The following is a 27,816-nucleotide window of genomic DNA, read 5'->3' as shown; positions in this document are numbered from 1 at the left end:
AGACGTATATATATAGATGCAGGCAGCCGCAGGAAGAATGTAGACATAATACATAGTCTTTAACAGTGAGCCATCTTGATCCTGTATAGCTCAGATTTTTAAAGCTTTCAGAGGATAATTATTTTGTGTATCCAACCTCTGCTACCTTTATTTGACAATTACATTGAAATTCGCTTTTGTGCCTCACCACCACTTTCGATTTGACCCAGTTCTGTAAGACTTTGCTATTTTTCCCTCTGTGTTCGTCATCTTTTCTGTGCACCCAGTTAGTGCTGGGAACATTGACTAGAATTCCCTAACTACTAGGATTTGTGAGGCTTGATAGGAAGGTGATAGCAGTTGAGGGTGAGTTTAGGGCCTGCACCACTCCTCTACCTTGACACCACCCCCATGCTCCAATATGCTCCAATGTCAGTTTGGTGCAAAAATCTGTTTTGAGTTTCCAAGACTGAATATGGGTCATGTGACTTAGCTTTTGATTCCTTGTGGCCAGGTATCAATACTTTGCTTTTTATGGAACATACCATATTTTAGTCAAAGATTATAAACAAGAAATTAAATTTTTTAAGACATAATTTATTTACATAAATATATATTTTTTGGAACTGAGTTTTATGTTCGTACAAATATATGTTTTATAAACCATTACAAACAGAATGGTTATTTTTATGAAAATTGATTTATCAGTCAAATATGAAAATTTCATATGTCAAAAGCATTCCTTATATCTCCTTTAAGACATGGCCACATCATAATTTGGTTATATCTAAATCTGTATCTTAATGCTTCAAGCAAAATGTGCTCTAGTGTCAGTGTAAAAAGCATTAATCTTCAAAACGTATTCAAGTTACTTCAAGGAAGATTTATATATACAGTAACTACACTATGTGTTACAGTGTGTATATAGCCTTTAACAATTAGTTTTTTGTCATATATTCAAATGAACAGATTTGTTGCATACAGAAGGAATATGACTGATAAAAGAAGGTACGAGTGTATATACAGTGTACAATAATATGATACTTGTAAATGGATAGACACTACATACAAGAAATGTAATATTCGAATGTCATATAAAAATTCTATCATTGGTATAAATATTCCTGAATCTCACTGTGTGTAAATCCCACAGAAGAAAATCCAATGATACAAACAAAAGGCTGTATAAAACACATTGTACTGTAATCCCTTGAAATGTAGGTCGGACTATATCATAAATAAACAATTTTACTAAGCGAGTAAGAAAAACATATAAATTCACGAGTGCATCCGTTTTTAGCACCAAAAACAAAGGGAAGAATTTTTCCTTGTGTCTTCTTGTCCAATTGCATTGCTTTTTTGTGTACATTTTCCTGGTCATATCATGTAATAGTTGATTTATAGAGTTTCAGGACATATATGAAAAAAAAATACAGAGAAATATCACAGAATCTGCTCAGCAGCTATCAGGTTTCTGCTAAGCTCACACTTCTCTGCATCCCTTGCTGGTTCAGTAAAGTGATTTATTTGCACATGGCTTTTACCATGTTTCTACATCAAAATCTTCATGAGAAAATACTAACAATATTTCTTGCGAAGATTGAAATATAGCTTTGTGGATATAACTTGATATTTATCTATGGACAGGACATTCTGATCATTTTTGGCTTTGTAGTCATGTGGGTGGTTCTACTTATTTACTCTCTGTATGCACAACTAAGTAATGAAGACTGTAGGACTACCCACTGGACTCCTAAGCCTAGAATGAGTAAAGGTTTATGTATTAAAGATTGGCTTTAAAGTTAACTGGTAATTGAAGATAAAGCCATTGTACACATTGCATACTGTGAGCAACCTGATGGCATTACTGTTCTGTTAGGTGTTGAAAAAACACTTTTTTATGAGCTGGAAACTTTATGTGGAAAGTGTTACTGGGCACCTTAAAAATTAGCTCCAGCATCAACATTCGGTAAATGTGGTATAATAATTTGATGAATCTTTCAGAATTCCAGCTATTTTTGAGACTGGGTCCAAAGTGCTTCCATTAAGATCTACTAAAAGAGACATTAAACTAAAGATTGTTCAACCAATCTGCAAGGTTCTAGCTGCATAGAATATCCAGGTGAAATCCATTCTGGAGAACCAACATTTTGACCAATATTTAGCTTCACTTCATTTCAGAAAAGCAAGGTCCTCATATTTCAATAACTTTGGAGATTTGAGATTTGCAGAAGGAAGATATACTCGTATGTATAAAGATATAATAGTACCAAAAAGGCGAAGGCACCAAGAAATGAGAGGTATGTAACTCCATGTCCCATCTTCTATACCTCAGAGCTGTCACTGCCGCTGTGTCTGGTAGATACAGTTTCACGACTATTGCAGTGACTTTTGGAGGCAGTCTTTCTATCCGGATGTGGTTGCTGTCTACGTTTTAGAAGCACTGCGATGATAACTGTAGTGCAAATGAGTAAAAACAAAGCAGCTACACCTCCGATGGTTGGCATCAAAGTGCCCTGTTGATCCTGCCCAGTTACTTCTAAGGCTGGCTTGTCATACAGTCCACTGCCTGGTAAAGCACCTTTGTCGGAGACTCTTTTCGAGTGTCTTAGAGTAATGTGCTGAATGTTAGTCCCTCTATTCTTATCTGCTCCAATATCTTGAGTAAGTATCACATCATCCTTATTAGCTCTTCTGCTTCTCTTCAAAAGCAAAGGATCATCTTCAAAGACTGTGCCACTCAGGGTGTGATGGTAGTCCACACTACGTTTTCCAATGCCTCTGTTGGCATTTTCTCTGGATCGGACAGTATAGATGGTATGAATGAACCATTCACGACCAGCAGCAACCTACATGTAATGGATTGGAAAAGGCAAAATGTAATGTTTACATAGTCACTAATAATGGAAAGACATTGCGTCGATGAGAGTTGCATAAAATAAAGCAGGAATTATTTTAAAATTCAAACCACAATTTACCTGAAAAAGGGGATCGGATGCCATACTAAAGCCATCTGATCCTGGTTGTTTCACCAGGGGTAAAGCTTCTGGGCTATCAGCTGCTAGTTTAGCATCAAAGGGAACATCTCCAAATACCTTCTCTTGGGTTTCTGGCTGAGCCTTGTCCTGTGGTGGGAGCAAAACAGAGGGTTTATTAAATGTTATTTGGATTTGGATAGTACAAGATACAGAAATATATTTGTGCTATAAATTACAGCTTGTATTTTTCAGAATGTAGTCTTCCACAATCAAATCGGCAGCTAATCTTCACGTGTTACAAGTTTCTGTGTTCCTTCTCTTACATTACATTATGTCATGGTCCTTTAAAACTGGTCCATCATGGTGTACATCAAGAGTGCATATTATTTTAAGTTGTTGTGCTGTCCCTCTATTATAATTTATACTGTATAAGACCATCTCTTTAGTAAAAATGGGCCATTTTTTTTACAATCTTCAGAGTGTTCGGTGGCCCATTAATATAATGCTTTGATTTTAATGAGTAAATATACTAATTTAGAGGAATATCATACCAATATCTTGAACCTATAAAGTAAGGTAGGGGAATCTGCAAGGCATCCATACTCCTTGTTGTCTGGATTGTATTTAGGTACATAACCATCTGCTCCAGTACATAAAAATACTTTCTCAATGTTGCAAATGAAGGAGTCTCCAAGGTTTTGAACAGGATCCACCATAACACGACCATAAATTGCAGAACCTTCATTGAAATAGAAAAAATATGATATAAATAGATTTTCCAATAAACAGGCAACTTGTTATCATTTTATAAAATGTGTCTGAATTTGTTTGTAAGTCCAAGTCCATGTGTAGTGATGTGATCAGGGGAGTGGAAAATGCAATGCAGTGAATCAAAGTGGCTAAGATATCTTTTTTTGATTTAGCAGTTGATTTCAAGCTAAAACTACTATTTCCACATACACACATACAGTTCTACACTGATACATCTACATTCTTACACACATACGGTATATACATATCAAATACACACTAATATAGTATATATACATCATATTATTAAACATCCAGTATATACACATCATATATACAGACAAACAGTATGTATACAAACAAATGCATTATATACACACCATATAAATGCATATACAGCATATACAAATCCCATATACATATCCATAGATTTATACACTCATAAACACGCACATCCTCTATTCTTTAGTGCGGCAGGTCGGGTGGCTGGGCCCTCTAACACTACAAAGCATAGCAGCTGCTATGGTTGATAAAGTGACACTCATGACCGTACTACATTTCTACATAAGCAGCTTCCAATTTGCTACATTTTCTCACCTTCAGAAAATGCCACATCTGTTCCTTCACCAAATCCCATTGAGCCATCCGATAGCCACAATTCCCTTTTAGACAGTAAAAACATCTGAGTATTGAGACTGAACTCTGTGGATACTGGATCACTGACCTGAAATACAGCGGTTACATGTAATGGTCTTAGTATATTCATGTATACAACAACACAGATTTAGGGTTCAGCAATATATCTTACCTGTTGAAACCTAATATCAATATCGAATGTGATCGGTTCGCGTGGGTTACATATTGGAGGTACTGTATATTCTTGGTTAGGAGATGCACTACAAGGTATCAGCTTTACAGTATATGTTCCTGAGTAATCGCGTACCTAGAAAAAAAAATTCAGACTTAATTCATAAAATTGCAGATGCCTCTACCAGACAGTACCTAAAATACAGTCAAAAACTATAAGTAACTTCCCTATAGATTGGCCAAATAACATATCCCCTATTTATTTACAAAAATAAATAAATGACTCCACAAAGACCACAATTAATGTAAACATTTATTCATCTATGGCACAAGGTCTGTTTTCATTCCATAAAGCCATGACTAAGCATATGTTCCGAAATGCATACACTTTAGCGTTTGTTCATACATTTTTCCATGTTGTATTTGCAATACTTTTAATGATATGATATAGAAGAGTTTTAGATTTCATGGGAATCGTGTGAAGCTGGACTATTGGCACAATTTGAATTTCATTTGTCTTCAAGTTTATGCTCCTTGATTCCTGAGCTGACTTACTGTAAAATTTTAATGGTATAGTGAACTTCTCACATAGTTTCACTGGTTGACCAGGTTGAGGAAGAGTTGTGGTCATTCCAAACTTCTTCCATTGAAGTATTATGGAGGCCACTGTGTCCTTAGGAACCTTGAGTGCTGCAGAAATTTGTTTGTAACCTTGGCCAGATCTGTGCCTTGCCACATTCTGTCTCTGATCTCTTTGGGCAGTTCCTCATGATTCTCATCTGCTCTAACATGCACCGTGTCTGAATAATTACGACCACATGATATTTCAGTTTTTCTTGTCTAATAATATAATAAAATATCTAAATTTTTTTTTGCAGTGCAGAGTGTATATTAACCTCTTAGCGCTCTGCGCTGTACATGAACCGCACAGAGCTGCTAACACGGCATGAAGAGGGCTCTCGAGGTGAGCTAATACCTTGGATCGATGCTAGCACCAATAGCGAGTATCAACCCTTTGATTGCTGCTGACAGAGCCGTCGACGTGGGCGCCCCATCTTTGTTTTGATCGTCTTTCCCTGTAACGTCATCGGGGAGCAGCGATCAGTTGCCATGACAGGTCTCAGATCTTTGTAAAACCTGAGGCTGTATGGCATCTGCAGTTTCATTACAATGCGCCAGGGGTTCTTAATGTGCCAGAGGGTCTAAAAACTAGTGAAAAAAATTATTTAAAAAAGTAAAAAAAAATAAAATAAAATAAAAAATTGTAAAAATCCCAAACATCACAAAATGCCCAATCTATCATAACAAAAAGATGCTTGCTCCCAGCAGAAAACCCCATAATGGAAAATAGTAACTAAATGTCCAAAACGCCACTTTTTCATCATTTTACATGACATAAAAATTTTTTATAAAAAGTGATCAAAAGTTCACATAGTCCTCAAAATGGTAGCAATGAAAACATCAGCTCATCTTGCAAAAAAGGGGAGAAGGATCCGAGGTAAGATGGCAGTGTGTGGCTTGCTGATGCCATTGGCAGCTTTGCCGGCGGTGATCAAAGGGTTAACACCCGCGATTAGCGCTAGCACCTATCACGGGTGTTAGCGACGGTTGTTTGCTCAATTTTAGAGCAAACAGCCGCTGAGTATAAAGAGGGCTAAGTCCATGTGCTCGCTTCATACTTCCCCCACCGCTACTGGATATACAGCAATGTCCAAATGTAGTAAGGGGTTAAATACCTGTGCAAGCAGTTTGCACCTAAAAGAACGTGAAGTCTGACTAAAAACTGGTGGCAGAAAATAAACCCTCCCACAGCTATGTACATGGAAAATGTTTTAGATTTTTGAAGGTGAGGAGCAAAAAATGATTGAAAAAAGCGCAGCAACGTAAAAGGGTTAGTTAATGTGGGTCAATGCGTTTTGCTTTTTTCCACACACATGAACATGTTTATTTTAACGCAAGTGAAAATCTCAGCATGTTCTACTTGACACATGAAAAACTTCCCATACAAGTCTATAGAGATCCATCAAAAACGCCTTGCACTCTGAGATGCATACACGTACAATGCGTTTTTCACTGATCAATTGCCATAGAAAGATAGACCACTGCCGTGAGTCTTTTTCAGATTGGAAACACGTTGAAATGAAGAAAAAATATGTGCATGAAAAATGTTTTCAGGGTATACACCAGAATTGTGAGTTACCGTACGTGAGTCTTTGGGGAGGGGCTATTTATACACTACTTCTATTCAGTTGATGTGTTATTTTCCTGGAATTTGTACCGAAAATATTCTGCAGCTCTGTTCACACTTAATCACTTACACTGCACTAAATATCATATTTTATGGCCGCAGTTACTTTAGTATCTGTATTTTAATAACTTGTAGTGCATATTAGGACATGGATTAGCTAATGACATAATGATAATGCATCTTTCCTAGATGAATGTGCTGAGAATTCATCATTACCTAAGATAGAATAGAAATCACGTCACAGAATATTACAAAATTAACCCTATAACGACCAATCAACATAAAATTCCCGATCGTGTCGGGGTGTATGGAGAAGGTTCACAGACTGAGCCACCTCCATACATGTCAGTGAATTTAACATGGTATCAACACATGAAAACATCTTATACATTTGGTTTCATTGCAATCATAGTTCCCCAAAGAATAAAGAGGATATGTCATCTGGATCACACAGTAAAATCCCTAAAAAGAAAGACCTGCATGGTTTTGTTTTTTTGTTTTTTTGCCAATTCCACAACATTTGGAAAATTTCTTCAACTTCCCAGTGCATTGCACAGAATATTAGATTATGCCTCAATAAAGTACAATTTGTCTAGCGAATAAAAGTCCGTCTTATAGCTTTGTAAATGGAAAAATCTATTATTTTGATAAAAAGTATCTATTATCTAAATAGAACACTAATTAAATCACTACTTCTCTATGAATCTTTCATGGAAAAGAAGGTAAAGTTGGACACATGCAATGGAATTCCCTATAAATAAAAAGTTTATTATTATTTCTCTTCTTTTCCCGGGAAAGCCTCCTGATGATACATATACATATATACAGGTATCTACCTTAGGGACCTGCCCTGAGTACAGCTACTTTCCTAGGACCTAAACTGCTCCACAGTCTTGTAGTTATTATCTGACCATACTGATCATCACACTAAAAACAAGCATTGACCGCACGTTGTCCTGATACCTACAGCAAAATCTGAGACAAAATTCCACTGTTGCACCGGCTGTCGGAAGCTGGGCTCACTGCGAAGAAGGTTTAAACTGAAGGTGAGCTCTGGGTGATCGGCAGACATGACCATAGACGTCAGAGGTGAGCCTGATAAAGAGGAAGAATCATTAACAATTGGAGTAGAACAATTGTACAGGTTATACATTTTAAATCTACCATCAAAATCATACAAGGGACACTTACTCATAGATCCAGGCAGTGTGACTGTGGTAATCTTCTTATATTTGTTATCCATGTTCTCCTTCCTTCTAAAATCAACTTTTAAAATGTTGCTAATGAGAGCCTGAAGGGCTACCCTTGCCCCTCTGTAATATGGCTTTACCGACTGTTACACTGTCTTGCCCTCCCTCTGAGGCCATGAAGGAGGCCATGGATGTCGAATATAATTACCACAGTCACAGTGCCTGCATCTATGAGTAAGTGTCCCTGGGTTATCATGTAGAAAAAATTAATTCTTTGACAATAACGGAATGCAGATTCATGAATGTTGCTTTTCATCACCTCAGTTTGGTGGCCTTGCGCTACATTTAAGTTTCATAGTCAAGGAAGAAGAGTGCGGGTTGCATCCGTTGCATCCACAATGCAGAGCACATGTTTAATATATATATATAACTTTTTATAGTTATATATGTAGTTTTATGGGTATCTTATATTACAAAACTGTAAAGACAGCAAACAGCTACACAGGTAACTGATAATCTCACCTACTGGGTGCACAACAACAAGGGAGTCTTTAAACTTCTTATGAGTAATACAAAGTGAGAAAACAAGATGGTCAGCACTCTACCGTCCATAAAAGCTTTATTTAACCCATAGTCGGTAAAAGTACAGTAAGCAAATATTTTATGTGTCGTATATGTTTCAGATCATTTCGGTCCATAGTCACTGATGACTAAAGACCGAAATATTGTGAAACACGTAAGATTCTATTTCCTTACTGTATCTTACTCTGATTTTACCGACTATGTGTTAAATAAAGTTGGTGCTTAGCTGACCATTTTTTTTTACTTTTTCTTATGCGTTTCAAAGCATTTTGGTCCTTAGCGATAAATTACTAACGACTGAAATGGTCTGAAACGCGTAAAATGATATTTGCTTTCTGTATCTTACTCTGATTTTACACACTATGGGTTAAATAAAGATGGAGCTTCGGTTTTACGGATCATGGAGTGCTGACCTTTCTCAGCAAGAGATTTGGACTGTACCTGGATGAGACATAACAAACTGCCCTCGGAAGCGGATTTCAGTCTTAAAGTTTACCACTAGGCGACCTTCTTCGTTAATACGCATGCTGGTGGGAAAGAGAGAACCTGAAATAAACAAGTAAATATAGTATTAGTCTGGGATTTTGTACTGAACAGTGGTGTGGGGGCTGTAAATCTTTCTAAGATTTCTCTTTTTAAGAGTTTCTCCGGGTCTCCTCTCTCCATGGTAAAGGAGCAGAATGTTGTGCATGAACATCGCTATTCTATCCATTCTCAATGAGATGACCTGAGATAGATGTACTCTGCAGTCTCTGTTAGTTCCATAGAGAATGAATACACCAGCAGTGCACAAGTCCACATGGGTCTCATTCTCTGGATCCGCACGTTTTTACCTATTCTATGGAAATATTAACCAGTGGGGACCTTTAACTTTTACTGATAAGTTATTATTACTCTGAACTTATTACCCTGCTATGCCATCAATGTATAAATTAATACATTGACAACTGGGTGTTACCAGTAGGGGGTGTCCTTACACATTATGATACTGTTCAAACAGGTAGTAGTGCAATGACCTCCTCTGACAAGTTTCAAATTAGTCAAAATATTTAGCATGAATACTGAGAATAATGAAAAAGATGAAGAATTGTTATTTCATGAATGTTGAAAACATGAGAGATGACAGATTCTCTGTAATGGTAATTATGCTTCATACCTTGTAGTTCTGATTCCGGTGGGCTGCCGATTCCATCATTCCATAAGATTGCAGTGTCATAAACAAATGTCAGCCTCAACTCCGACTGCAGGTCAAAGTGCTGCCAGCCACCAACTGCTGCTGGTGAATGGAACACATAGGAGACATAGAGAGGCACCCGCAGGGTGACATATGATTGTACCAGGTTCAATACCTGTGAAAACAACATTGCAGTTAATATACACATAATAAGTGACAGACAATACTGTATACAATTTCCTGCATGGTCTGTATACAGAGAAGAAAAAACACACATCTATAATCTCGCCCTTTAAGCAAACCTTTCACCAGAAATGTGATTGTAAGCTGATGACAGGTTCCAATATTGTAGGCTATGGTGATTTTAAAAATACCTTTGTCAGCATTCTGAATCATTTCAGTAGTTTATAATAGTTTATTTTATATTACCTGGTTCCCTGCCAGCAGCCTGTGGTGAGTCCCAGAGGGGGGCAGCTGCAGCCAATGTGTGCCTGTGTCAGTCTCCTCGACACTCATCCAACTTCCTCACTCCTCCTCACTTCTTTTCATGTGCATTGAGCAGGCAGGGGAGTGAAGGGGGAGGGTGTGGATGAGAGGAAGAATGCATGAGGAAACACAGGCACACACAGGCTGCAGCTGCACCCTCTGGCATCAACACACAGTGCTGACAGGGGGCCAGGTAATGAAAAAGAAACTATTATAAACTACTGAAATTATTCAGAATGCTGACAAAGGCATTTTTAAAATCTGAAAAAACATCAACTACAGAGGAGCACAGTACATAGATTATATATAGAGAGTATTGGGTCATACAAAGGAAACCACACAAGTGTGCCACAATTTTTCCAATTTTTAAGAAATTGTATGAAGCAAGTGCTTTGCTCTTAAATGACTCTTGGTGCATGAGTACCATGAATTCTCTAATATCATTTGAGGAGATGTGTGCAGAACCAAAAACATGGACACATAAAGAGAACCTGTTAGGCAAATTAACCCCCCCCCCCAAAACTAACTATATTTTCATTAACTGCCATAAGAGAGCAGTGCCCCTATCCCAAAACTGTCCCTATATGTCCTATTATGCCTGTAAACTTAATCAAGTCCAGAAGCTGTATGCAAATGACCTTAGATGGGTCCAAGGTGCCTTTTCTTATTCAGCAGTACAGATTATTCATGAGTGTGAGGCCACACCTCCCAGTGCTTGAATGACAGCCTGTATAATGATAAGACACTTCTGGTGCTGGCTGCCTCTGTGTCTCTAAAATGTGTATGGGAGTAGAGAGCATGGCAGGTGCTTGTGTAGATGATGTATGTGTCTCTCACATGTGAATAGGAGGAACATAACATGTCAGGTACTTGTGTAGCTGATGTCTGTGTCTTTCACATGTGTATAGGAGGAGAGAGCATGTCAGGTAAATGTGTAGCTGATTTCTGTGTCTCTCAGATGTGTATGGGAGTAGATAGCATGTCAGGTACTTGTGTAGCTGATGTCTGTGTCTCACACATCTGTATAGGAGAACATGTTAGGTACTTGTGTTGCTGATGTCTGTGTCTCACACATGTGTATAGAAGAAGAGAGATGTCTGGGACTTCTGTAGCTGATGTCTGTGTCTCACATATGTGTATAGCAGAACATGTCAGGTACTTGTGTAGCTGATGTCTGTTTCTCGCAAATGTGTGTGGGAGGAGAGATTATGTCAGGTACATGTGCAGTTGATGTCTGTGTCTCACAAGCAGAAGATAAAACACCAACACTAGTAATGCTTTACTATACATTACACATATACAAGAGGAGGGGAAGGAGAGGGAAAGGGTAAAGGGGATGACATCACTTTCTCTCTCTATGTGCCCAGGCTCATTTGCATAGTACATGAACATGAATGTAGTATGATTGATGTTTGAATTAACTAGATAAAGGCCAAAATGAAATCCTTGTGAGTTGCTCCAACAGGTAGTAGTGACAAAATTAGTTACATAGATCTGATCATAGGTGTCCATCAAGTCATGAAATTATATTATGTGACCACTTACTGAAGGTGATCATCCCCCCTCTATGTATGTGATAAGGGCATAAAGACAGAATTTGTTAAAAATATCCACAAATAATGGTTACTGTATATAATGTATACCAAGATGATTTCATGAGCACAATATTGAGTGAGAGTCTGGAAATGCTAACCACTGAGCCACCAGGCTGGTATACACATAAACAAACTCACCTGGCCATCAGTCCCTATGGTGCCACTGCAATCTGTCAGGAGCTCAGACATATCATAGTAGCTGTTGAACTCCCAGAGACAGGCTTCCAGGTTGAGGTTACGATAGAAGCGCAAAGTCTTAGCTGATCTTAGAGCAGAGCTGTACTGGTAAGGAGATGTTTCACCAATCAGTTCATCATTTTTCATCTTTTCTGTAATGAAGCCATACTTGGTAGGAACTTCATTGTAGTCAAGTAGGTTAGAACATTTATGGTTGCCAACACGGGTGCCATCAGGACTAAGGGTAAGTTCAAAGTTGGACATGTGTCTAGTTGACACAACAGGAAGCATACCTGGAATTAACAAAATAGTAATTATAGAGAGTTTCGGTAAAGTTTTTATTTAATTCAACAATCCTGGGTTATACTATCAATTTCAGTACAGAAATATAGTCTGTATCATGTTTATGCAGAAAATGAGCAGTGCAGAAACATTACAGTAGGAACAAAGTGATTATAAATTTGTCACAAAACATGGAAATCCTACCATCCATATGGGGCATTGTGACAGTCAGCTTTATCAGGTTAGGGTGATCGGGATCCTCAGGACCAGTGTAGCGAATTTTTGCAGAAAAGGGTTCAGCACCTACTGTTCCTGGAACTCGCGGCTGGCAGAGACCTAAAGAGAACAAAAACAAATATTACAAATTATATTACAAATAATATTTGAGGTTCTTCACAAATTTAACTACATAATTTATATGATACTTAACAGAAGTATCAGAAGTATATTTGCTTATGCCCTAATCTGTAATTTAATAATCATAAAACCTAACCTAACTTGTTATAAACTTTATTTTAGTAATATGTAAATTATCTGCAGGCTCCTGGGGCATGGAGTAGACTTGGCTCCCAGTGCTCGACCTCTGCAGTCAATTTACATATTACTAAAAAGTTTTTAACAAGTCAGGTTAAGTTCCAAGATTATTAAATTGCAGACTAGGGCACAGTCAGTTAGGATGAATCTGCCATCAGGTCTACTTCTGTTAGTAGATTTCTCATGGTAGGTTTCCTTTATATGATTAATGTATATTATATAAACTAACCTTCTTCTTTGCTGACAGTGACTATAGGGCTCATCAGTTCTAGACCCGGATCTCCATTGGCATTAACAGCCCTAGCAGCACACTGAACTCTGGACCCTGCATGGAAGTAGATGGAGTCTAAAGTGATTGACTTGGTGTCAGTAAAAAATGTATTGGAATCCACTTCACGCATGGGACTAGTAACTCCATCGCTGCCACTAGGGGCACTGACCAGCCAACGATACTGAGTTAGTGTGTCATTAATATTCTCCGCACTGCAGATGGAGCCCGTCTTGTCATATTCAGAATATTTTGGATTGCATGCCTAGTATAAAAAAAGATATAATGTATGAAAATGTTTAGAGATTTATAAGCATTACACTACAGGCTATGTTCACATTTTAGTCAAACAGTGTACAGAATCTACTAAGATACTCAACTTTTATAGGAAGAATAATCTTATATAAAGAATGAGGTTCAAAAGAGAATGTGAATAAAATCTGCCAGATTCATATTTTATGTAGTAGGTACATAAATAGTAGGTTTTTCATAAACACTATCCACATTGGAAAGGCACAAGTGTTTGATCACAAGCCCCCAACCACTGGGACCCCCAGTGATTACAAGAAAGGATCTGCAGACTCTGCTCCAATCTGTGGTACTGATGGAGAAAACCAAGTGCAGACTTTCATCAGTTGTGATCCCACATTTACATGACCCGTACTTTCATACCGAAAACTCAGGGACACCCATTCTAGCTGGAAGTCCAGTAGTTGGACCAATAGCAATGAGACCCGTATTCCCTATCCTGTTGAAATGGTATAAGTGACATTGTTAGAAAAGATCCTCATTTTGCTAATACATCTATCGAGATAAATCGATATGTGGGTGTAGTTTAATTGGGTACTTTGGGGTACATAGCTGTTGCAGGGACTATTTAATGTAATGTGATGGATATGAATCACTACATATATGTAAAAATTATAGTTTTAAAAACAGTGGCATAAATGTCATTGGTCTGTAATTTAGTAAGATCAGTTTTTATATACAGGGGCCCAGGAAACCCAAGCAAGCCCCTGAAATTTTAGATCTAAATTATATCAGACAACAAAGCTATGTGCGAGTAATATAAAATAACAATCCATTACATTGAAAGATGAATTTTTGACATTTTACTAATTTTTGTGAAAAAATTAAATTAAATTAAATTACCATTTAAATAATTGATTACTTACCGTTACACAAACTACAGGGTAACCAGTCAGAGGCCTAGGATTTTCTTTCACTTTAGAGGTATCATCGTATATCAATAGGGATACAACCTGGGGTACAGCTGGGAAAGTCACGTCTGCGACACTATCCATTTCTTCAATGTAGACAATAGCTTTGTTCATCTGAAGAGATAAGATATGTGTCATATGATGTATTATATGTATTCACTACCCCGCCCCCCTACATGCTTGTATGATACATGAATACAAATGGCCATCTAGTATCAGCACAGTACTGTTTAATATTATTATTGGAAGAGCACTATTAATTCCATTGTGCTGTACATTTGAAAAGGGTGCATAAATACGTGACATAAAAACAAAAAGCAAGAAGTACAAATGGCAAAAACAATAGCTAGAAATAGTGGAGGGAAGCACTTAGTGAATCAGCACAGCTATGAGGTTATAGCAAATTTTTTTTTAAGTCATGGGTAATATTTTAAACTAAATTGGTTGTGCGACTTGTTGGGTAACCAGTGGAGTAACGAGTAGAGAGGACAAGCAAATAAGATAAATGAATTATCAATTAGCCTAGCCATAGAGTTACATATTGATTGGAGCTAGAAGACCAGAGAGCCAAATGTTGCAGTCAGAAAATATCAGTTGCGAGATATGTTAAAGTGGAGGAGTCAGAATGTACTGAAGGTCTGGATGTGGGGATTAAAGGATAGGGCATAAACATGTGTTACTTCAAGGCAACAGACTTTTGGAAATGAGGAGAGTGTGGAGATATAATTAAATGTTGTGAAGATGCCTCAAGGGGTCTAATGGATAATAAGGGATTGTCTAATGACAAATGACAAAAAAGTGCACCAGTTTAAATGGGTTTTTCCCATTTCCAGTTCGCAGCCCAAGGAGACCATGGATTGGCTGAAGCACGTCCAGTGACCCATCAGCATTTCCAGTAGTAAAAAGTCACCAGAAACTGAGAGTACCAGCACAAAGCAGATACCCGGAGCAGGAACAGGGTATTTAAACTCAATGGGGCAGATTTACTTACCCGGCCCATTCGCGATCCAGCGGCGCGTTCTCCAGACCCGAATCCAGCCGGGATTCGGGTCCGGCCGAGATTTATGATGATAGTTCCTCCGCCGTCCACCAGGTGGCGCTGCTGCGCTGAAGTCCACTGGAATGCCTCGAAATACACCGGCCTATCCTGGATGAAGGTGAGCGAAATTTTTGCGACACAATTTTTTTTTTAAATACAGCGGTTTTTCTGAATCCATCGGGTTTTCGCTCGGCCACGTCCCCCGATTTCCATCGCGCGCATGCCGGCGCCGATGCGCTCTGTACCCGGGAAAAAGATAGGACCTGTCCTATCTTTACCCATAGTACGGCGCCGTGCGCCATTACTTCCTATGGAGAGGGGCGGAGGTGAGCTGTGCTCATCTCCTCCTCCTCTCCCTGTGCACTGCCGTTGCCCGCTACGGTACGGTACGGGCGGGCAACGGCAGTGTGAATATAGCCTAAGAATAGACAGGTAATAAACTAAGCCATTATTAAGTTAAATTAACTTCCATTATAAATTCCATGAGAATTTTCACTTTAGGCAATGTTTCTCAAAAAAACTACTTTTCTAGAAGAAAACCTAAACAATTCCTACCTGGGTTTCAGCCACCATATTATCATCTGGTCTTAAATGAACAGTAAATGCTTCACGCATTTCTCTTTGGCCATCATATAGGATTTCTAATTCAACAAAATGCTCTGTGTCCCCTTCTTTAAACTCAATGTCTGTGGAAATAAAATGATGTCAATGATAACGAGGTGATGTTCATTCATTGTAAAAAAGAAATGTAAGCTTGAAAAAATCTCAAATGTAACTATTTCATTTAGTAAATGAATAAACACTCCACAAGAAGCATGTGAGCTAAAGAGCTAAGCCTTTCTGTATTTTTCAGCCTCAAATTCATAATTTTGGTATTGACTGGGTCTGGTATTGCAACTTGGTCCCATTAAGGCTCCGGTTGCTTCAACTGTCGGTGAATTGCGCAGGCACAGCGTCTGAAGAAGACAATTGATGTCTGCAAAAACAGACATGTAGAGTATTTGGAATGGCGTGGAGGAGGGGCATAGATAATGCCTGGTGCCTGAGCCTGGAGGGGCTATGTTAACACCCCCCAAAGTACTTCAGATTGATTTACATATGCATAGCAAGGTGAGATATCAATGATACACATATGCCTGGTTATTATAATGACTACTACATATGGCCTTACCTTCAGATAAGGGATTGTAGTCTTCACCAGAAGTGGCTGAGCCATCCTTTGTGTGAACTCTGACAATGGACACTTTGGAACTGTCACCAACACGTAATATGGGGATCCTGACAACAGCAATTTCTCCTACAACCTGAGGTTCTTTAACGCTATATTTCACTTCAGAAAATCTAATAATGGGCTCTGTGAAAATAAATATGACAGAAAAGGGAATATCAATCAATGCATCAAATCACCAGACAAAAATAAAGCATGTGAATGCTGACACAGGCAGATGAAGATAACATTCTTTACTTTATCCCGTCTTGTAGGGGATAAATCCATATTTGCTTCATGATTATGCTTCATATGTTTACAAGTTATAGAAATAAAATGGCACCTTTCTGATTATTCACATTTTCATCTAATATAATGAGGTCTGGAGATGTCGTCAGATGAAAATCTCAACAAAAGGCACATTATATATCTAACAATATGCCTCTGCACAGACGGACAGGGAGAAGAATTATTTTTTTCTCATGAATGTGGACTAAAAAAATATTTCTACTACTGGGAAAAAGTAAAATCCTGGTACAATCAAAAAGTAAGAATGTGCTAACCAGAACAATGGGGAAGATTTACTTACCCAGTTCTGTTGCGATCCCTGAGGTGCGCTCTTCGACAAGAATGAAGTCCGGCGCGATTCTTCAAGATCGTGCGTCCATTTTCCTGCATGTGTCGCTTCCCCGCTGAGGTCCGCCAGAGTTCACCTTCTTCTTCCCGGTGTATGTGAGGGCATGTCTTGCAACACAATTTGAATTGTAAATCCCGCGCTTAGTCCGAATCAGTCGGGTTGTCTGTCAGCCACGCCCCCCGATTTGTGTCGCATGCAAGTCGTCGCGATTGCGCCAAAAACCCCACTTAAATGCGGCACAAATTGGAAATAGTCGGGAAACCCAATGAAAATGTGCCGTGCGGACCCTTAGTAAATGTGCCCCATTGTCTCCATTGGAAGGATAACAAAATTTTGAAATTTTTTATGCTGATAAATTGAAACAAAAACAGCTCAGTTAAAATATCCCTATGATTCAGAGAAATAAATGCTCCCACAGCTCTAGCATTGCATACATCTCTGAATTTTATTTGATCCTATGACGATAAAGGGTGGGGCATTCCTAGAAATCTATGTAGACATTTTTCTTGTTTTGGTGCTTCAATTGCAGTACTAAGAAAATTGAATATACAATGAGGTCATTTGTCTTACAAACTTCTCTTGTATTTAGCCATATTTTTGCAAATTTGTGCCAAAATTTGCCACTTTTCCACTTGCCTAGCAAATAGTTCAGTAAATTACTGTAAAATGGTGCAATTTTGGCACAAATAAACTCCAGTCCCGTGCAGGCGTAGGCAAAAGTTGAAGGTGATTAAAGAAAATTTGCAACAAACAAACATGCCTGATAGATCACATTCTAAGATAAATGAAACAAGGTCAAAACCCAGAAAAAAAGCAAAAATAGACACACACAAATGTTGTGACCCCATAATTACCCCTCAATAAATTACCCCCAACATGAGTAACTCACTGTCTTCCACATCCTTTATTTTCATCAGTGTTTCCTTTAGATCTCCTATGGCAGCTCCAAATTTGGAGTCACTTTTTGGCGTCCCAAGAACCAGCCTGAATTCTTCTTCCTCTTCATAGATTGTATCATCGACTAGTGTTACCATACATGGCTTCTCAATCTCACCTAAAGAGGGATTCCATTAGGATTGCAGTTTAATTGAAGCTGCTTTAACATAATTTTAGTGCAATTTAATAAAACAACAATGGAAATGTTCTGTAAAGTACCTGGGAGAAAAACTACCAGTGCCTCATCAGTATTCGGCCTTTCTTCATAGTCCAGGGTAACCTGTGCTGAGCCTTGGCGGGTATAGCATCGTACTGAAGATTTATGGCTGACATCACCACTCCGGTATATGGTAGCTGAGACTTGTTTATCCTTCTCATTCACAATGTATATTGGCTCCTTAAACTGCACCTTGGGCACTGCAAGTTGTACATTGTTAGAAAATTACTGCCTTCTAAAGTCTACAAAAATTGCGATACAATGTAAGAAATTCAACAATAATGTACAATATATTACATTTACTGTTATGTATGCAATGTCATCTCATTCAACTCCCCATACACATGAGGTTCACATGACTGCTGAATAGCTGCAGAAGAATATCAATGTCTGAACAATGACTGCAAGAAGAATTTCTTCTCAAAGTAAAATAATTGGGTACTTGCCATCCAACTGTCTGGTCTTTATCTCCCTACAATGTACCAGTGGAAGATTTTCTGTAGGACTTCATGCATATGGCATTGTCTGATTAGCTCTATGCAATTAGTGGGTTTAGTCAGTACACATTTAATTGGTATGGACAGCTTTACAGAATAGAGTATTTAATGGCATAAAACTTACAATCAGAGATGGTGTCATTGATTGTGACGGTGGTTTTGCTCGGCTCACCAAGTACAGCATTCACAGGCATACGAAGAACTAGTTCAAACTTCTCAAGACCTTCTAAAGAAGGTTGTCCTAAGTCGTCGAGGATGGTCACTCGGAAGCTTTGCATGTTTACACCAGGGGCAAAGTCAAGATTTCTACTAATGCCAACATAATCTGTTCCAGCTGTATGATAAAAGAAACATAGCTCATTAAAAACACAAGTCCAGTCCATATAACACCATCTTAATCATTGGAATATACCGTAAATTAAACTTATTTTCTACAATTCTTTGTAGCCCATTGTACAGGATTACACTATATTTCTGACAGTCTTCATCTTTGACTACCATGTCATAAAAGCAAATGTCTCTGCACGCAAGGGGCTATTAATAAATTTGTTTTAGGAAATGCAGTTCTAGTTACACATTATCTTTTACCCGCAAGCCTTCTCAAACATGCAACCTAACTTTGTAAACTTCTAACAAGAAAATTTTTTATACATCTTACCATCTGCAGACAATGGCTCTGTTTTCCGGGAGCGTACAGTGACTGTTGCCGCTTTGGAGAGATCTGTTCCTGTTCTCCATACTCGGACCTCAACATACCCAGCACTTTCATCAACAATGTAATCCATGTCAGCAAAATAGAAGGCCGGCTCTAAGGTCAAGAATAATGTATTAATTATATTGCTACAGCAACCAGTGTTGTAATTGTTTGCAATGCGGTACAAAGAGATTCTCTCTTAGTTTCATAAATCTGTCTGAATCTTCTAGAAAATTTTATACTTAATGAATACTGTTTAGACCATCCCTGTCTAAATCCAATGATGCCTTTCAATTTTTTCAAGTCATGACCCTTTTTGGAGTAAGAAATTCCCATTGTGTTGGTACTGTCCAGCCAAAATCAGAAAAGTTTACAATGTGTTAGACTTGGCTTCCTTGACACTAACTGAGTTGATGACAACACAAAGGATACTCATGTAGGGCTCATATATTATTGAGTCATCAGATATGCAATTGGCCCTAATGTCAAGCAATAGTTCCAGACACTTCCAAATGAGTTAATCTTGTGCTTGACTTTGGATGCCAAAGCATAGAGCAGCACACAGAATGATAAAACATGCATCATTTTCTCTGGTTTACCATACACACATCTTTGTACTTAAGTTGAGTCATTTTAATCTTATTTACATTATTTGAAATAAAAAAAAAAACCTTGGAGTAACTGAAAGAGAGTTGGATGTTACGGCCCTATCCAGTAAGACTAAAATTGTTCATAATTTTTTGGCACAAAGATAAGGAAATTGCAGACCACCAACTAGTGCCCCCAGTCTCTATTCATTCCGGGAGAACACTTATCTATTTGCACTATGTTCTCTTTTGCCCAAGTCTTCCTCTCAGCACTCAAACTCTTACTTATCTAAACACCTCCAAAGGATAAAAGGATCGCTTCACGGTGTAAGGATTAGTTTATACAGTTAATAAGGTGATGCTTCCTAAGTAATTTTGACTTCAAGCTTTTTAGTTAGTAGTTACCTATAAGGGGAGCAATTGAACTAAAACATTTTGATGTTTTCAAGTACTTCTTACATTAGTAAAGATTATTATGTCATTAAAATAAAATTGAGTCTAAAATATTAATAAAGCAGCAGCCAATCATGTTGCTGCTTTTTTTTCTCAATAAAGTCTTAATAATCGAGAACTGTTAATGGGTTATGGGCAACTATTTTATTTTACCTTTTGCTAGTTTTCATTATTTAGCCCCAATAAATTACAATTTTGAATATTTTTTTATACTTGTAAATGTATTAGGCAAGTTGTTCTTGTCTTATTAATTTACTTATTTTACTGATTTTCTAACTAAATAACTAAATAACAAATACTTCTAGTATAGGGAAGATGCCGTTACCCCTTTCCAATTTATTAATCTGTCTGCCTTAGTGATATCAGCCATCTACCCATGTTCTCATTTTACCTTGTTGTTTCTGAAAAAGGGCCATTTACACTAATCCTCAAAGGAGCCTGTGAAAGCGGCCTAAGAAAGCTTACCTTTGTTGTGTGTCTACAAGGGAAGTAAACCTTTTCTTTTTTTCCTGCCCTTCAAGTCTTTGTACATTGATTGTGTGCATAGGATACAGCATGAGCAGGAAATTTATGATTAGAGAAACAATTCATGAGATCATGTTCCCATGCCCAGGTGCTCCTTGAGCTGCCTTAAAGGATATGTAAAACACTAGGTTCTAGATAGCCAAAATATACAATAGTTGAACAATGACACTAGTCTGCTTCTTCCACCATATAATTGGCAGTTTGAAGAAAACTATTCAGTCATTACATCCATATGGACTGAATGCAATATGGGTGGGACATTTTGTACTTTGACCTATAACACTTTAAACCATAAATACAATACAAAAAAGATCTCCAAAGATTTCATTGGAGTTTCCTATTACAAAAGTGCAGAATAATGTTAGAAATAAATTTTTTTTTTCATCCCATATAAAATTACTGACAATGAGTTGCAAATGGGATAAAAACAGCTTATACTGTACTTACCTCCCTGATCTCACACATATTGTATGTGTTTCTAATCCATACACACAAGATATATATATATATATATATATATATATATATATATATATATATATATAATGTCAATCTGCCAGATTTTGCTTACCGTCATCTGTATCTGCCAGGATAACCACTTTAGAACTGGAAAATTCATTGCCTATTCGTCCACCCATTGGCATACTAAGGGTGACATTGAAAACCTCATCTTCTTCGTATAGAGAGTCGTCAATTATGATGATGCGACAAGTTTTTTCTGTTTCATCTTTGTCAAATCGAATAATACTGGTGTGGTCTTCTGGACGTGTGATGTAATCAGAATACGATAAAACTGATGATGGGACAGTGCCTGTAGCTGTGCCTATGTGTGAGAAAGATAACTTGGTAAAGAGGTTGTCAATATATATACCTCTTTGTGGTATATATAGTATGCTTGTATGGTATGAACAATATAATGTACATATGATGTAGATATAATTTACATTTTACTGTGAGCATTATAGTAGTTACATGGAAGAAGGTTCCAGAATTCTTTTTTAATTTACATACCTTGATTTGTTGAACAGACCACCATAAGTTCTTGACTTGCATCTCCTGAACGTCTTACAGGGATCAGTAGTTCTCCAATGTCTTCTTCAATTTTATACTCTGGCTGTGAGATGTATACCGTAGGTTCTAAGGAAAAGCAATACATTAAGTTGGTCAAATTGTTTTTATAGCACTACCATATTCAAGTCTTTCTGTAATATTTATACTAAACCTGCAGCTAACTTATTGCATCTACATTATTTGGGGTCATAACATTAGGCTGATTGCTATCAATTAAGTTCTATATTGGAATGTTACTCAATCCTTCATATTCATCTTATTGGCATACATACCATCACCAGGATCCACAATCTCAACAACTGCCTCATTGGGGAATTCCAGTGCTGCCATAACAGGCTCCGATAGAATGATCTGGAAAGTCTCTGATTCCTCATATTCATCATCAGCCATAATCCTGACTTTCCATGTAGCTGTTGTTTGACCTGGATTGAACTGGACTTGCTTCTGTGTCTTTCCTTTAAAGTCTTTATCTGTGATTGCTGCTCCATCCTTGGTACTAATACCTTAATGAGATAAAGGCACACACAGTAAAGAGTTGTCCCTTCAAAGAAACAATGGATGAAAAACAAGTAAGAACCGTCTGTGTGGCCTGACCAGAGGATTCGTAAAACAAGCTTAAGGGGGGTTATACAAGATCCTTATATTCCAGTTTATTAGCATTGTGCTGATGAGATATTTTGTAGCACTACTTATTGATTTTGACTATTGGTCTACAGCAGCTGTCCACAAGATTGTATACAACTCAGTGTAAACCCTTGGCCAACAGTAGGTTAACATAAAAAACATATATTAAAGAAAACTTAAGGCAGGTAAGTATATGATTTTTTCTATAAAAAAAAATGCTGCCACCTTAAGGGTACTCCTACGTACACATGACATCTGCATTACTCAGGCCATAAACAATGGCCCCTTGGTTGATAACGGTTGAGCCAACGAGCCGCAAACTTGTGCGCCAGAATAGGACCTGCTCTGAGTTTTGCCCCTCGGGCAGTTGGCTTATGCACTGAGTCATGGAAACCATGGTAATGCACATGTGCCCATAGAAGTAAATGGGGACTTGTGCTATCTGCTAAAAGAACAGGTGAGCACACATCCCAAAATCACATTCATTAGCAAGAGCTCTAACCTTACAAAAGTAACCAATATGGGTATGTAATGTGCACATTATAAAAGGGTCCACAGAAGTTAGTAACAAGCCTTCCTGCACCCACCATGTGACGACATGGACTTGGGAGTATCTTGGTCAGCTCTCAATGAAAATTCTATGGAACTGAAAATTATATCTACAAAACAGTATAATACTTTGCAGATATTTTCATATTCTTGCACTTTTACTTCTAATATTAATATGTATGTGAGTCGGAACTGTATATTTTATTATTATAGCTCCAGACCAAATTTCTCCAGTGACATTTGTATTTTCAAAATTTTTAGCTGTAATGCGGCCAAGGATTATCAATAAAACTTCATTACAGACACCTTACAGCTGATCATTGCAGTCTGGGACTATAGTAAAGCATTCAGAGAGATTCACCAGAGGTTACAGGGGTCAGAGAGGACCTTCTTTAACTAGGTAACTGTAAGTTGGGTTTTCTTAATATGATCACTCCACTAGGAGTGGTTGGAAAGGAGCAGTTTCCCCACCTTGGGAAACAGCTTCTCCATGTGACCTTTTTAAATATATGAAAAACTCCCCACACTCGGGATTGGCTGTAGAGGAGCAGGGGGCGTCGCTAGGCCAAGTGATGGGTGGTTTCATATATTTGAAAAGGTCACATGGAGAAGCTGTTTCCCAAGGGTTGGGGGAAACTGCTCCTTTCCAGCCACTCCCAGTGGACAAGTGCCTAGTCACACAGCACATGCTAATGAAAGGTACAATATAACATATCTTTTTTTCTGTAAAACCAATTTTTAATACAAAAACACTTTGGCAGAGTATGTACTATGCTTTGTGCGGACTGGGGGAGTGCTAAAAATGGGTCTCCTGGTGACAGGTTCCCTTTAAGTAGGGGCCCACTTGTAGTCACTTTGTAAACTTTCTGTGGCCTTAGAGCTAACAGGACCGTGTTTCCTGTGGTATATTTCACTAATGTAGAGGATCATATTCAGGTGACAGATTTTTAATGATATTGGAGATTTGATAGACATAAATACACAAAGGACAGATCATTTTCTTGTCTTGTCTTATCAGTTACTTTGAATGTTCTGGAAAGAATCAAAGAATTCAACACTGCAGATTATGTATCTTTTAGTTGGTTTTTACAAGTTATGGAAATCTTGTAAAAAGTTAAAGTTTGGCACAAATAATTTAAGTTGTGGTTTTCATCCAGTTGTAAAAATCAATTTTGACTTTTAGGAAAAATTTATTACAAGACCTAGGACACCTAATCGTTTATGGTTAGATGCAGCAGTATCCCCAGCGACCAACCTGCCTTGATTCAAAGTCACAGCATAGTGGAAGAATTTATACAAATCCCATCCACATGCTGCCTACAAATATGCAGCACAAAATGATTTATGCAATAGGCTTGGGATGGTCAACATGTTAATTGTTACTTCAAATTGTGCTGAAATCAGCCTTCGCAACCCATTTTTTCAGCAATTTTCCTGAATGGCTGACATTTTGCAGTGATTCAGTCCTGTGCTCTTGGCCTAAAGTAGTATCAATTATAATAGGTTCTACCCAAAGAAAGGACATCATCCTGTAATAAAAAAAATCTGAGAAAAAGTTTCCAGTAGAAATCAAATTAGTTCCTCTGGGTTTTACTGGATATTTTTTACTGGAGACTTTAAAGCACATCTACCACCAGGATGAACGATTGTAAACCAAATACTCTAACATACTGGTGTGTGCCCCCTCTGGTAGGATCCGGAATTCATTTAGCTTCTTATGCCCTGGTTTTTCAGAAAAAAAAGGCTTTAAAAATTGTGCAAATGAGTTTCAGGCTCCATTAACACCTATAGATCCTGGAGACCCTCAGGCTCATTTGCATAACTTTGAAAAGCCGTTTTTGTAAAAACAGGGCATAAGAAGCTAGAAGAAGAGCAGATCAGGCTAGAGGGGGCACACACCAGTATGTCAGTGTGCTTGGTTTACAATCCTTTGTAGGGGTTTCCAAGATTTTCCAAAAAAACTAAGCTGGGAGTTGGCTGCTTAAAAAAAGTAAACATGTACTTACCTCCCGGCGCCCTCGGGGTGTCCCGCACTGCTATCGCTCAAGTCTCTGCCTCATGTAAATAAACATGCCCGTGGAAGCAGCACAGCATTCAGCTTCTGGCTGAACTGGACACCCATCCGTCCCACAAATACAATGTTGTCAATAGGGATGGGCCGTCTGGAAGCTGAATGCAGATCTGCTTCCGCGGCCATGTTTGTTTGCATGGGGCACGGACTGAAACGATAGAAGCATGGGACACCTGGATGGCACCGGGAGGTAAGCACATGTTTATTTTTTAAGCAGCCCCCTCCCAGCCACCTTTATTTTTTTGAAAGTCCGAGACAACCTCTTTAACCCTGGTGGTAGATGTCCTTTGAGAATAGTATATGGAAAATGATGTTCTAATGTAATGCAGATACTTACTGACAAATGAAGTTTCACCAAGATATCCCCTACGCTTTAGGGTCACTTCTAAGAACTTGGCATCTTCATCTATAGTATATTCATTTCTCTCCAAGGAAATCCAGGCCCAGTTCAGACGAAATAGCTGACTACTTAATTTATTGCCACCTAAAATGAAAGAAAATAAGGTAAAAATTGATTAACTCGACCTTAATAGTTGGGAAAGAAATGTACACTTCAGTGAAGTAACTAATTTTCCTGTAGTAAACTATTTGCAGAAAATCATAATGGATATGTAATTTATAGTATTAATCTCCAGAACAGTGCAAAACCCTAGACAGTGTGTGACAGATTTATTAGTACGGTTCACAACCAGTTTCTGGCATCGTCATGTCCGACTTTGTAATTGTTTCACAAATGAGCCATATCTCCCTTTAGAGTAAAAAAAAACTGGAAACCAATGGTTTGTGTAATTTTCTCCTCTCTTTGCTCAAATGAAGAGTTTTCACACACTCAGCACTTCTCAAAAGAGGGGATAAAAGGTGTGAAAGACTGTAATAAGATGACTCCAGCCCCCTGCTGGCATAGATTGGTGCAAGGGCGGCGAGACGGAGCATCTACTTTATTATAAATCCAAAAATTTAAACTTGAAGCATGCTTCCCAAAATTTTTTGTTACAAAACTGATGGACATACAATGATAAATCTTCCATTTTGGCAGATTTAAGTCTTGAAGGCTGCTAGTTATCTTTTGAAATGTATTTCATATTAATATCATGAATGCCATCAAACAAAAGGTGAATGATGGAGCGACACTCACCAAATGCATTTTCACAAGCTTTATTTGCAGAACAGCAATACGGAAATGTAGCAGACCGCCAAACAGGCGCTTACTGTAGCCCAGCCGGTAGACTAGAGAAAGAGCCTGTTTGGCGTGAAATGGCCCGTTGCCTGTCGCGGTCTGCTACATGTCCCTATTGCTGTTCTGCAAATAGAGCTTGTGAAAATGCATTTGGTGAGTGCCGCTCCATCGTTCACTTTTCATTTGATTGTACCACTTGTATTGAGAGCTGAGCACCAGCAGTGTATAGCCCATAGTCCACGTAGGAACCGTCTCCCGGACAGAAGTCCAGATAACTGTCTGATGTATTACTGGTGATGCATGCAATTCATTAAGAGGAATATGCCTCTATGAATAAGGTCTAAGATGTACTGGAAACAGCAGTGTTGGTGATTTCTACTTTAAGAGCAACTTATACATTTTCCATGCTTACCATTTCTGTTACCCAGAGATCTGACATATTCTATTTTTATTTTACTACATATGAGACACTTGGCACATCGGGATTGTTGCCACTCCCAAAAATTATTTCTTAATAATTTGTTACTAGAGTTTCTAGTACCCAAACAGCATTCTTCAGTTCCATGCCAAACATTGTGGATTTGGGTCACTGAACCTGGATTTCAGCCACAAGTTCAGGTACTGGTTTGGTGCTGGAACCAATCAAAGGTGTTAACCCATCAAATGCACGTCACCTGCAGGATGACATTACAATAACAATGGTATTTAAAGGGTACACACACGTGATTGCGGGTTTTAACTGAAGATGAGTGGATCCATTCTTTTAAATTCTGCCAGTAGCTTCGGCCGAACTTGTGGAGCCAGAATTTGAATGGTTCCACTCAACAGTAGATGTTAATCATTGTGTAAGAGTTAACGCTTGGTGCCACTGAGTTGCATAGAAAGAAGAAAGCTCATTTGCATAAATCCAAAAACAGAATTTTGTACTAGATGCCAGATCACTGGGAAACATGAGAGATATGTCTGAAAAACGTATAAAGCACCAGCACAGTGCTGTTATTATATATGGAGTATGGAGTATATGGAGTATGGAGTATATGTATGGAGTAGCAGCTTATAAAACTCATATATTATAATTTACAAAGCCTATTATGACATAATCAGAGAATGTGAGGTTACAGAACTGTACTGGTTTTTGAAGACCAGCTCATTTCTGGGGGCCAAGTTTCAAGATTTCCACTGTTTAGATTTTCATGCTTTGGTATGAGATGGTATTTTTGAGGGAAAATCCTGTAAAAATACCACCCAGCCAAATAATCCTA

The 27,816-nt window shown here is 38.1% G+C and overlaps 1 protein-coding gene across 1 annotated transcript in view; it reads right to left on the bottom strand.

Annotated features, from left to right (window-relative positions):
• Nucleotides 1-615: 615 nt before the first annotated feature.
• Nucleotides 616-27,816, bottom strand: part of FREM3 (FRAS1 related extracellular matrix 3) — a 56,770-nt gene continuing 29,569 nt past the window's right edge. The window contains exons 3-24 of the mRNA XM_072122004.1: nt 25,715-25,861; nt 22,406-22,636; nt 22,074-22,199; nt 21,634-21,885; nt 19,462-19,611; nt 18,928-19,137; nt 18,309-18,506; nt 18,043-18,207; nt 16,481-16,663; nt 15,865-15,995; nt 14,226-14,384; nt 13,012-13,315; nt 12,453-12,584; nt 11,928-12,259; nt 9,691-9,883; nt 8,976-9,080; nt 7,730-7,857; nt 4,516-4,650; nt 4,305-4,431; nt 3,509-3,696; nt 2,958-3,104; nt 616-2,828 (exon numbers count right to left, since the gene is read on the bottom strand). Coding sequence (XP_071978105.1) covers nt 2,304-2,828; nt 2,958-3,104; nt 3,509-3,696; nt 4,305-4,431; nt 4,516-4,650; nt 7,730-7,857; nt 8,976-9,080; nt 9,691-9,883; nt 11,928-12,259; nt 12,453-12,584; nt 13,012-13,315; nt 14,226-14,384; nt 15,865-15,995; nt 16,481-16,663; nt 18,043-18,207; nt 18,309-18,506; nt 18,928-19,137; nt 19,462-19,611; nt 21,634-21,885; nt 22,074-22,199; nt 22,406-22,636; nt 25,715-25,861 — 4,268 coding nt within the window. The 3' untranslated portion in view covers nt 616-2,303. The remainder of the gene's footprint in view (nt 2,829-2,957; nt 3,105-3,508; nt 3,697-4,304; nt 4,432-4,515; nt 4,651-7,729; nt 7,858-8,975; nt 9,081-9,690; nt 9,884-11,927; nt 12,260-12,452; nt 12,585-13,011; nt 13,316-14,225; nt 14,385-15,864; nt 15,996-16,480; nt 16,664-18,042; nt 18,208-18,308; nt 18,507-18,927; nt 19,138-19,461; nt 19,612-21,633; nt 21,886-22,073; nt 22,200-22,405; nt 22,637-25,714; nt 25,862-27,816) is intronic.

This window comes from Engystomops pustulosus, chromosome 1 (genome assembly GCF_040894005.1).
Source record: "Engystomops pustulosus chromosome 1, aEngPut4.maternal, whole genome shotgun sequence".
In the NCBI taxonomy this organism is placed as follows: domain Eukaryota; kingdom Metazoa; phylum Chordata; class Amphibia; order Anura; family Leptodactylidae; genus Engystomops; species Engystomops pustulosus.
The sequence above is the reverse complement of the archived record's forward strand: the minus strand, read 5'-3'. Positions and strand labels throughout refer to the sequence as shown.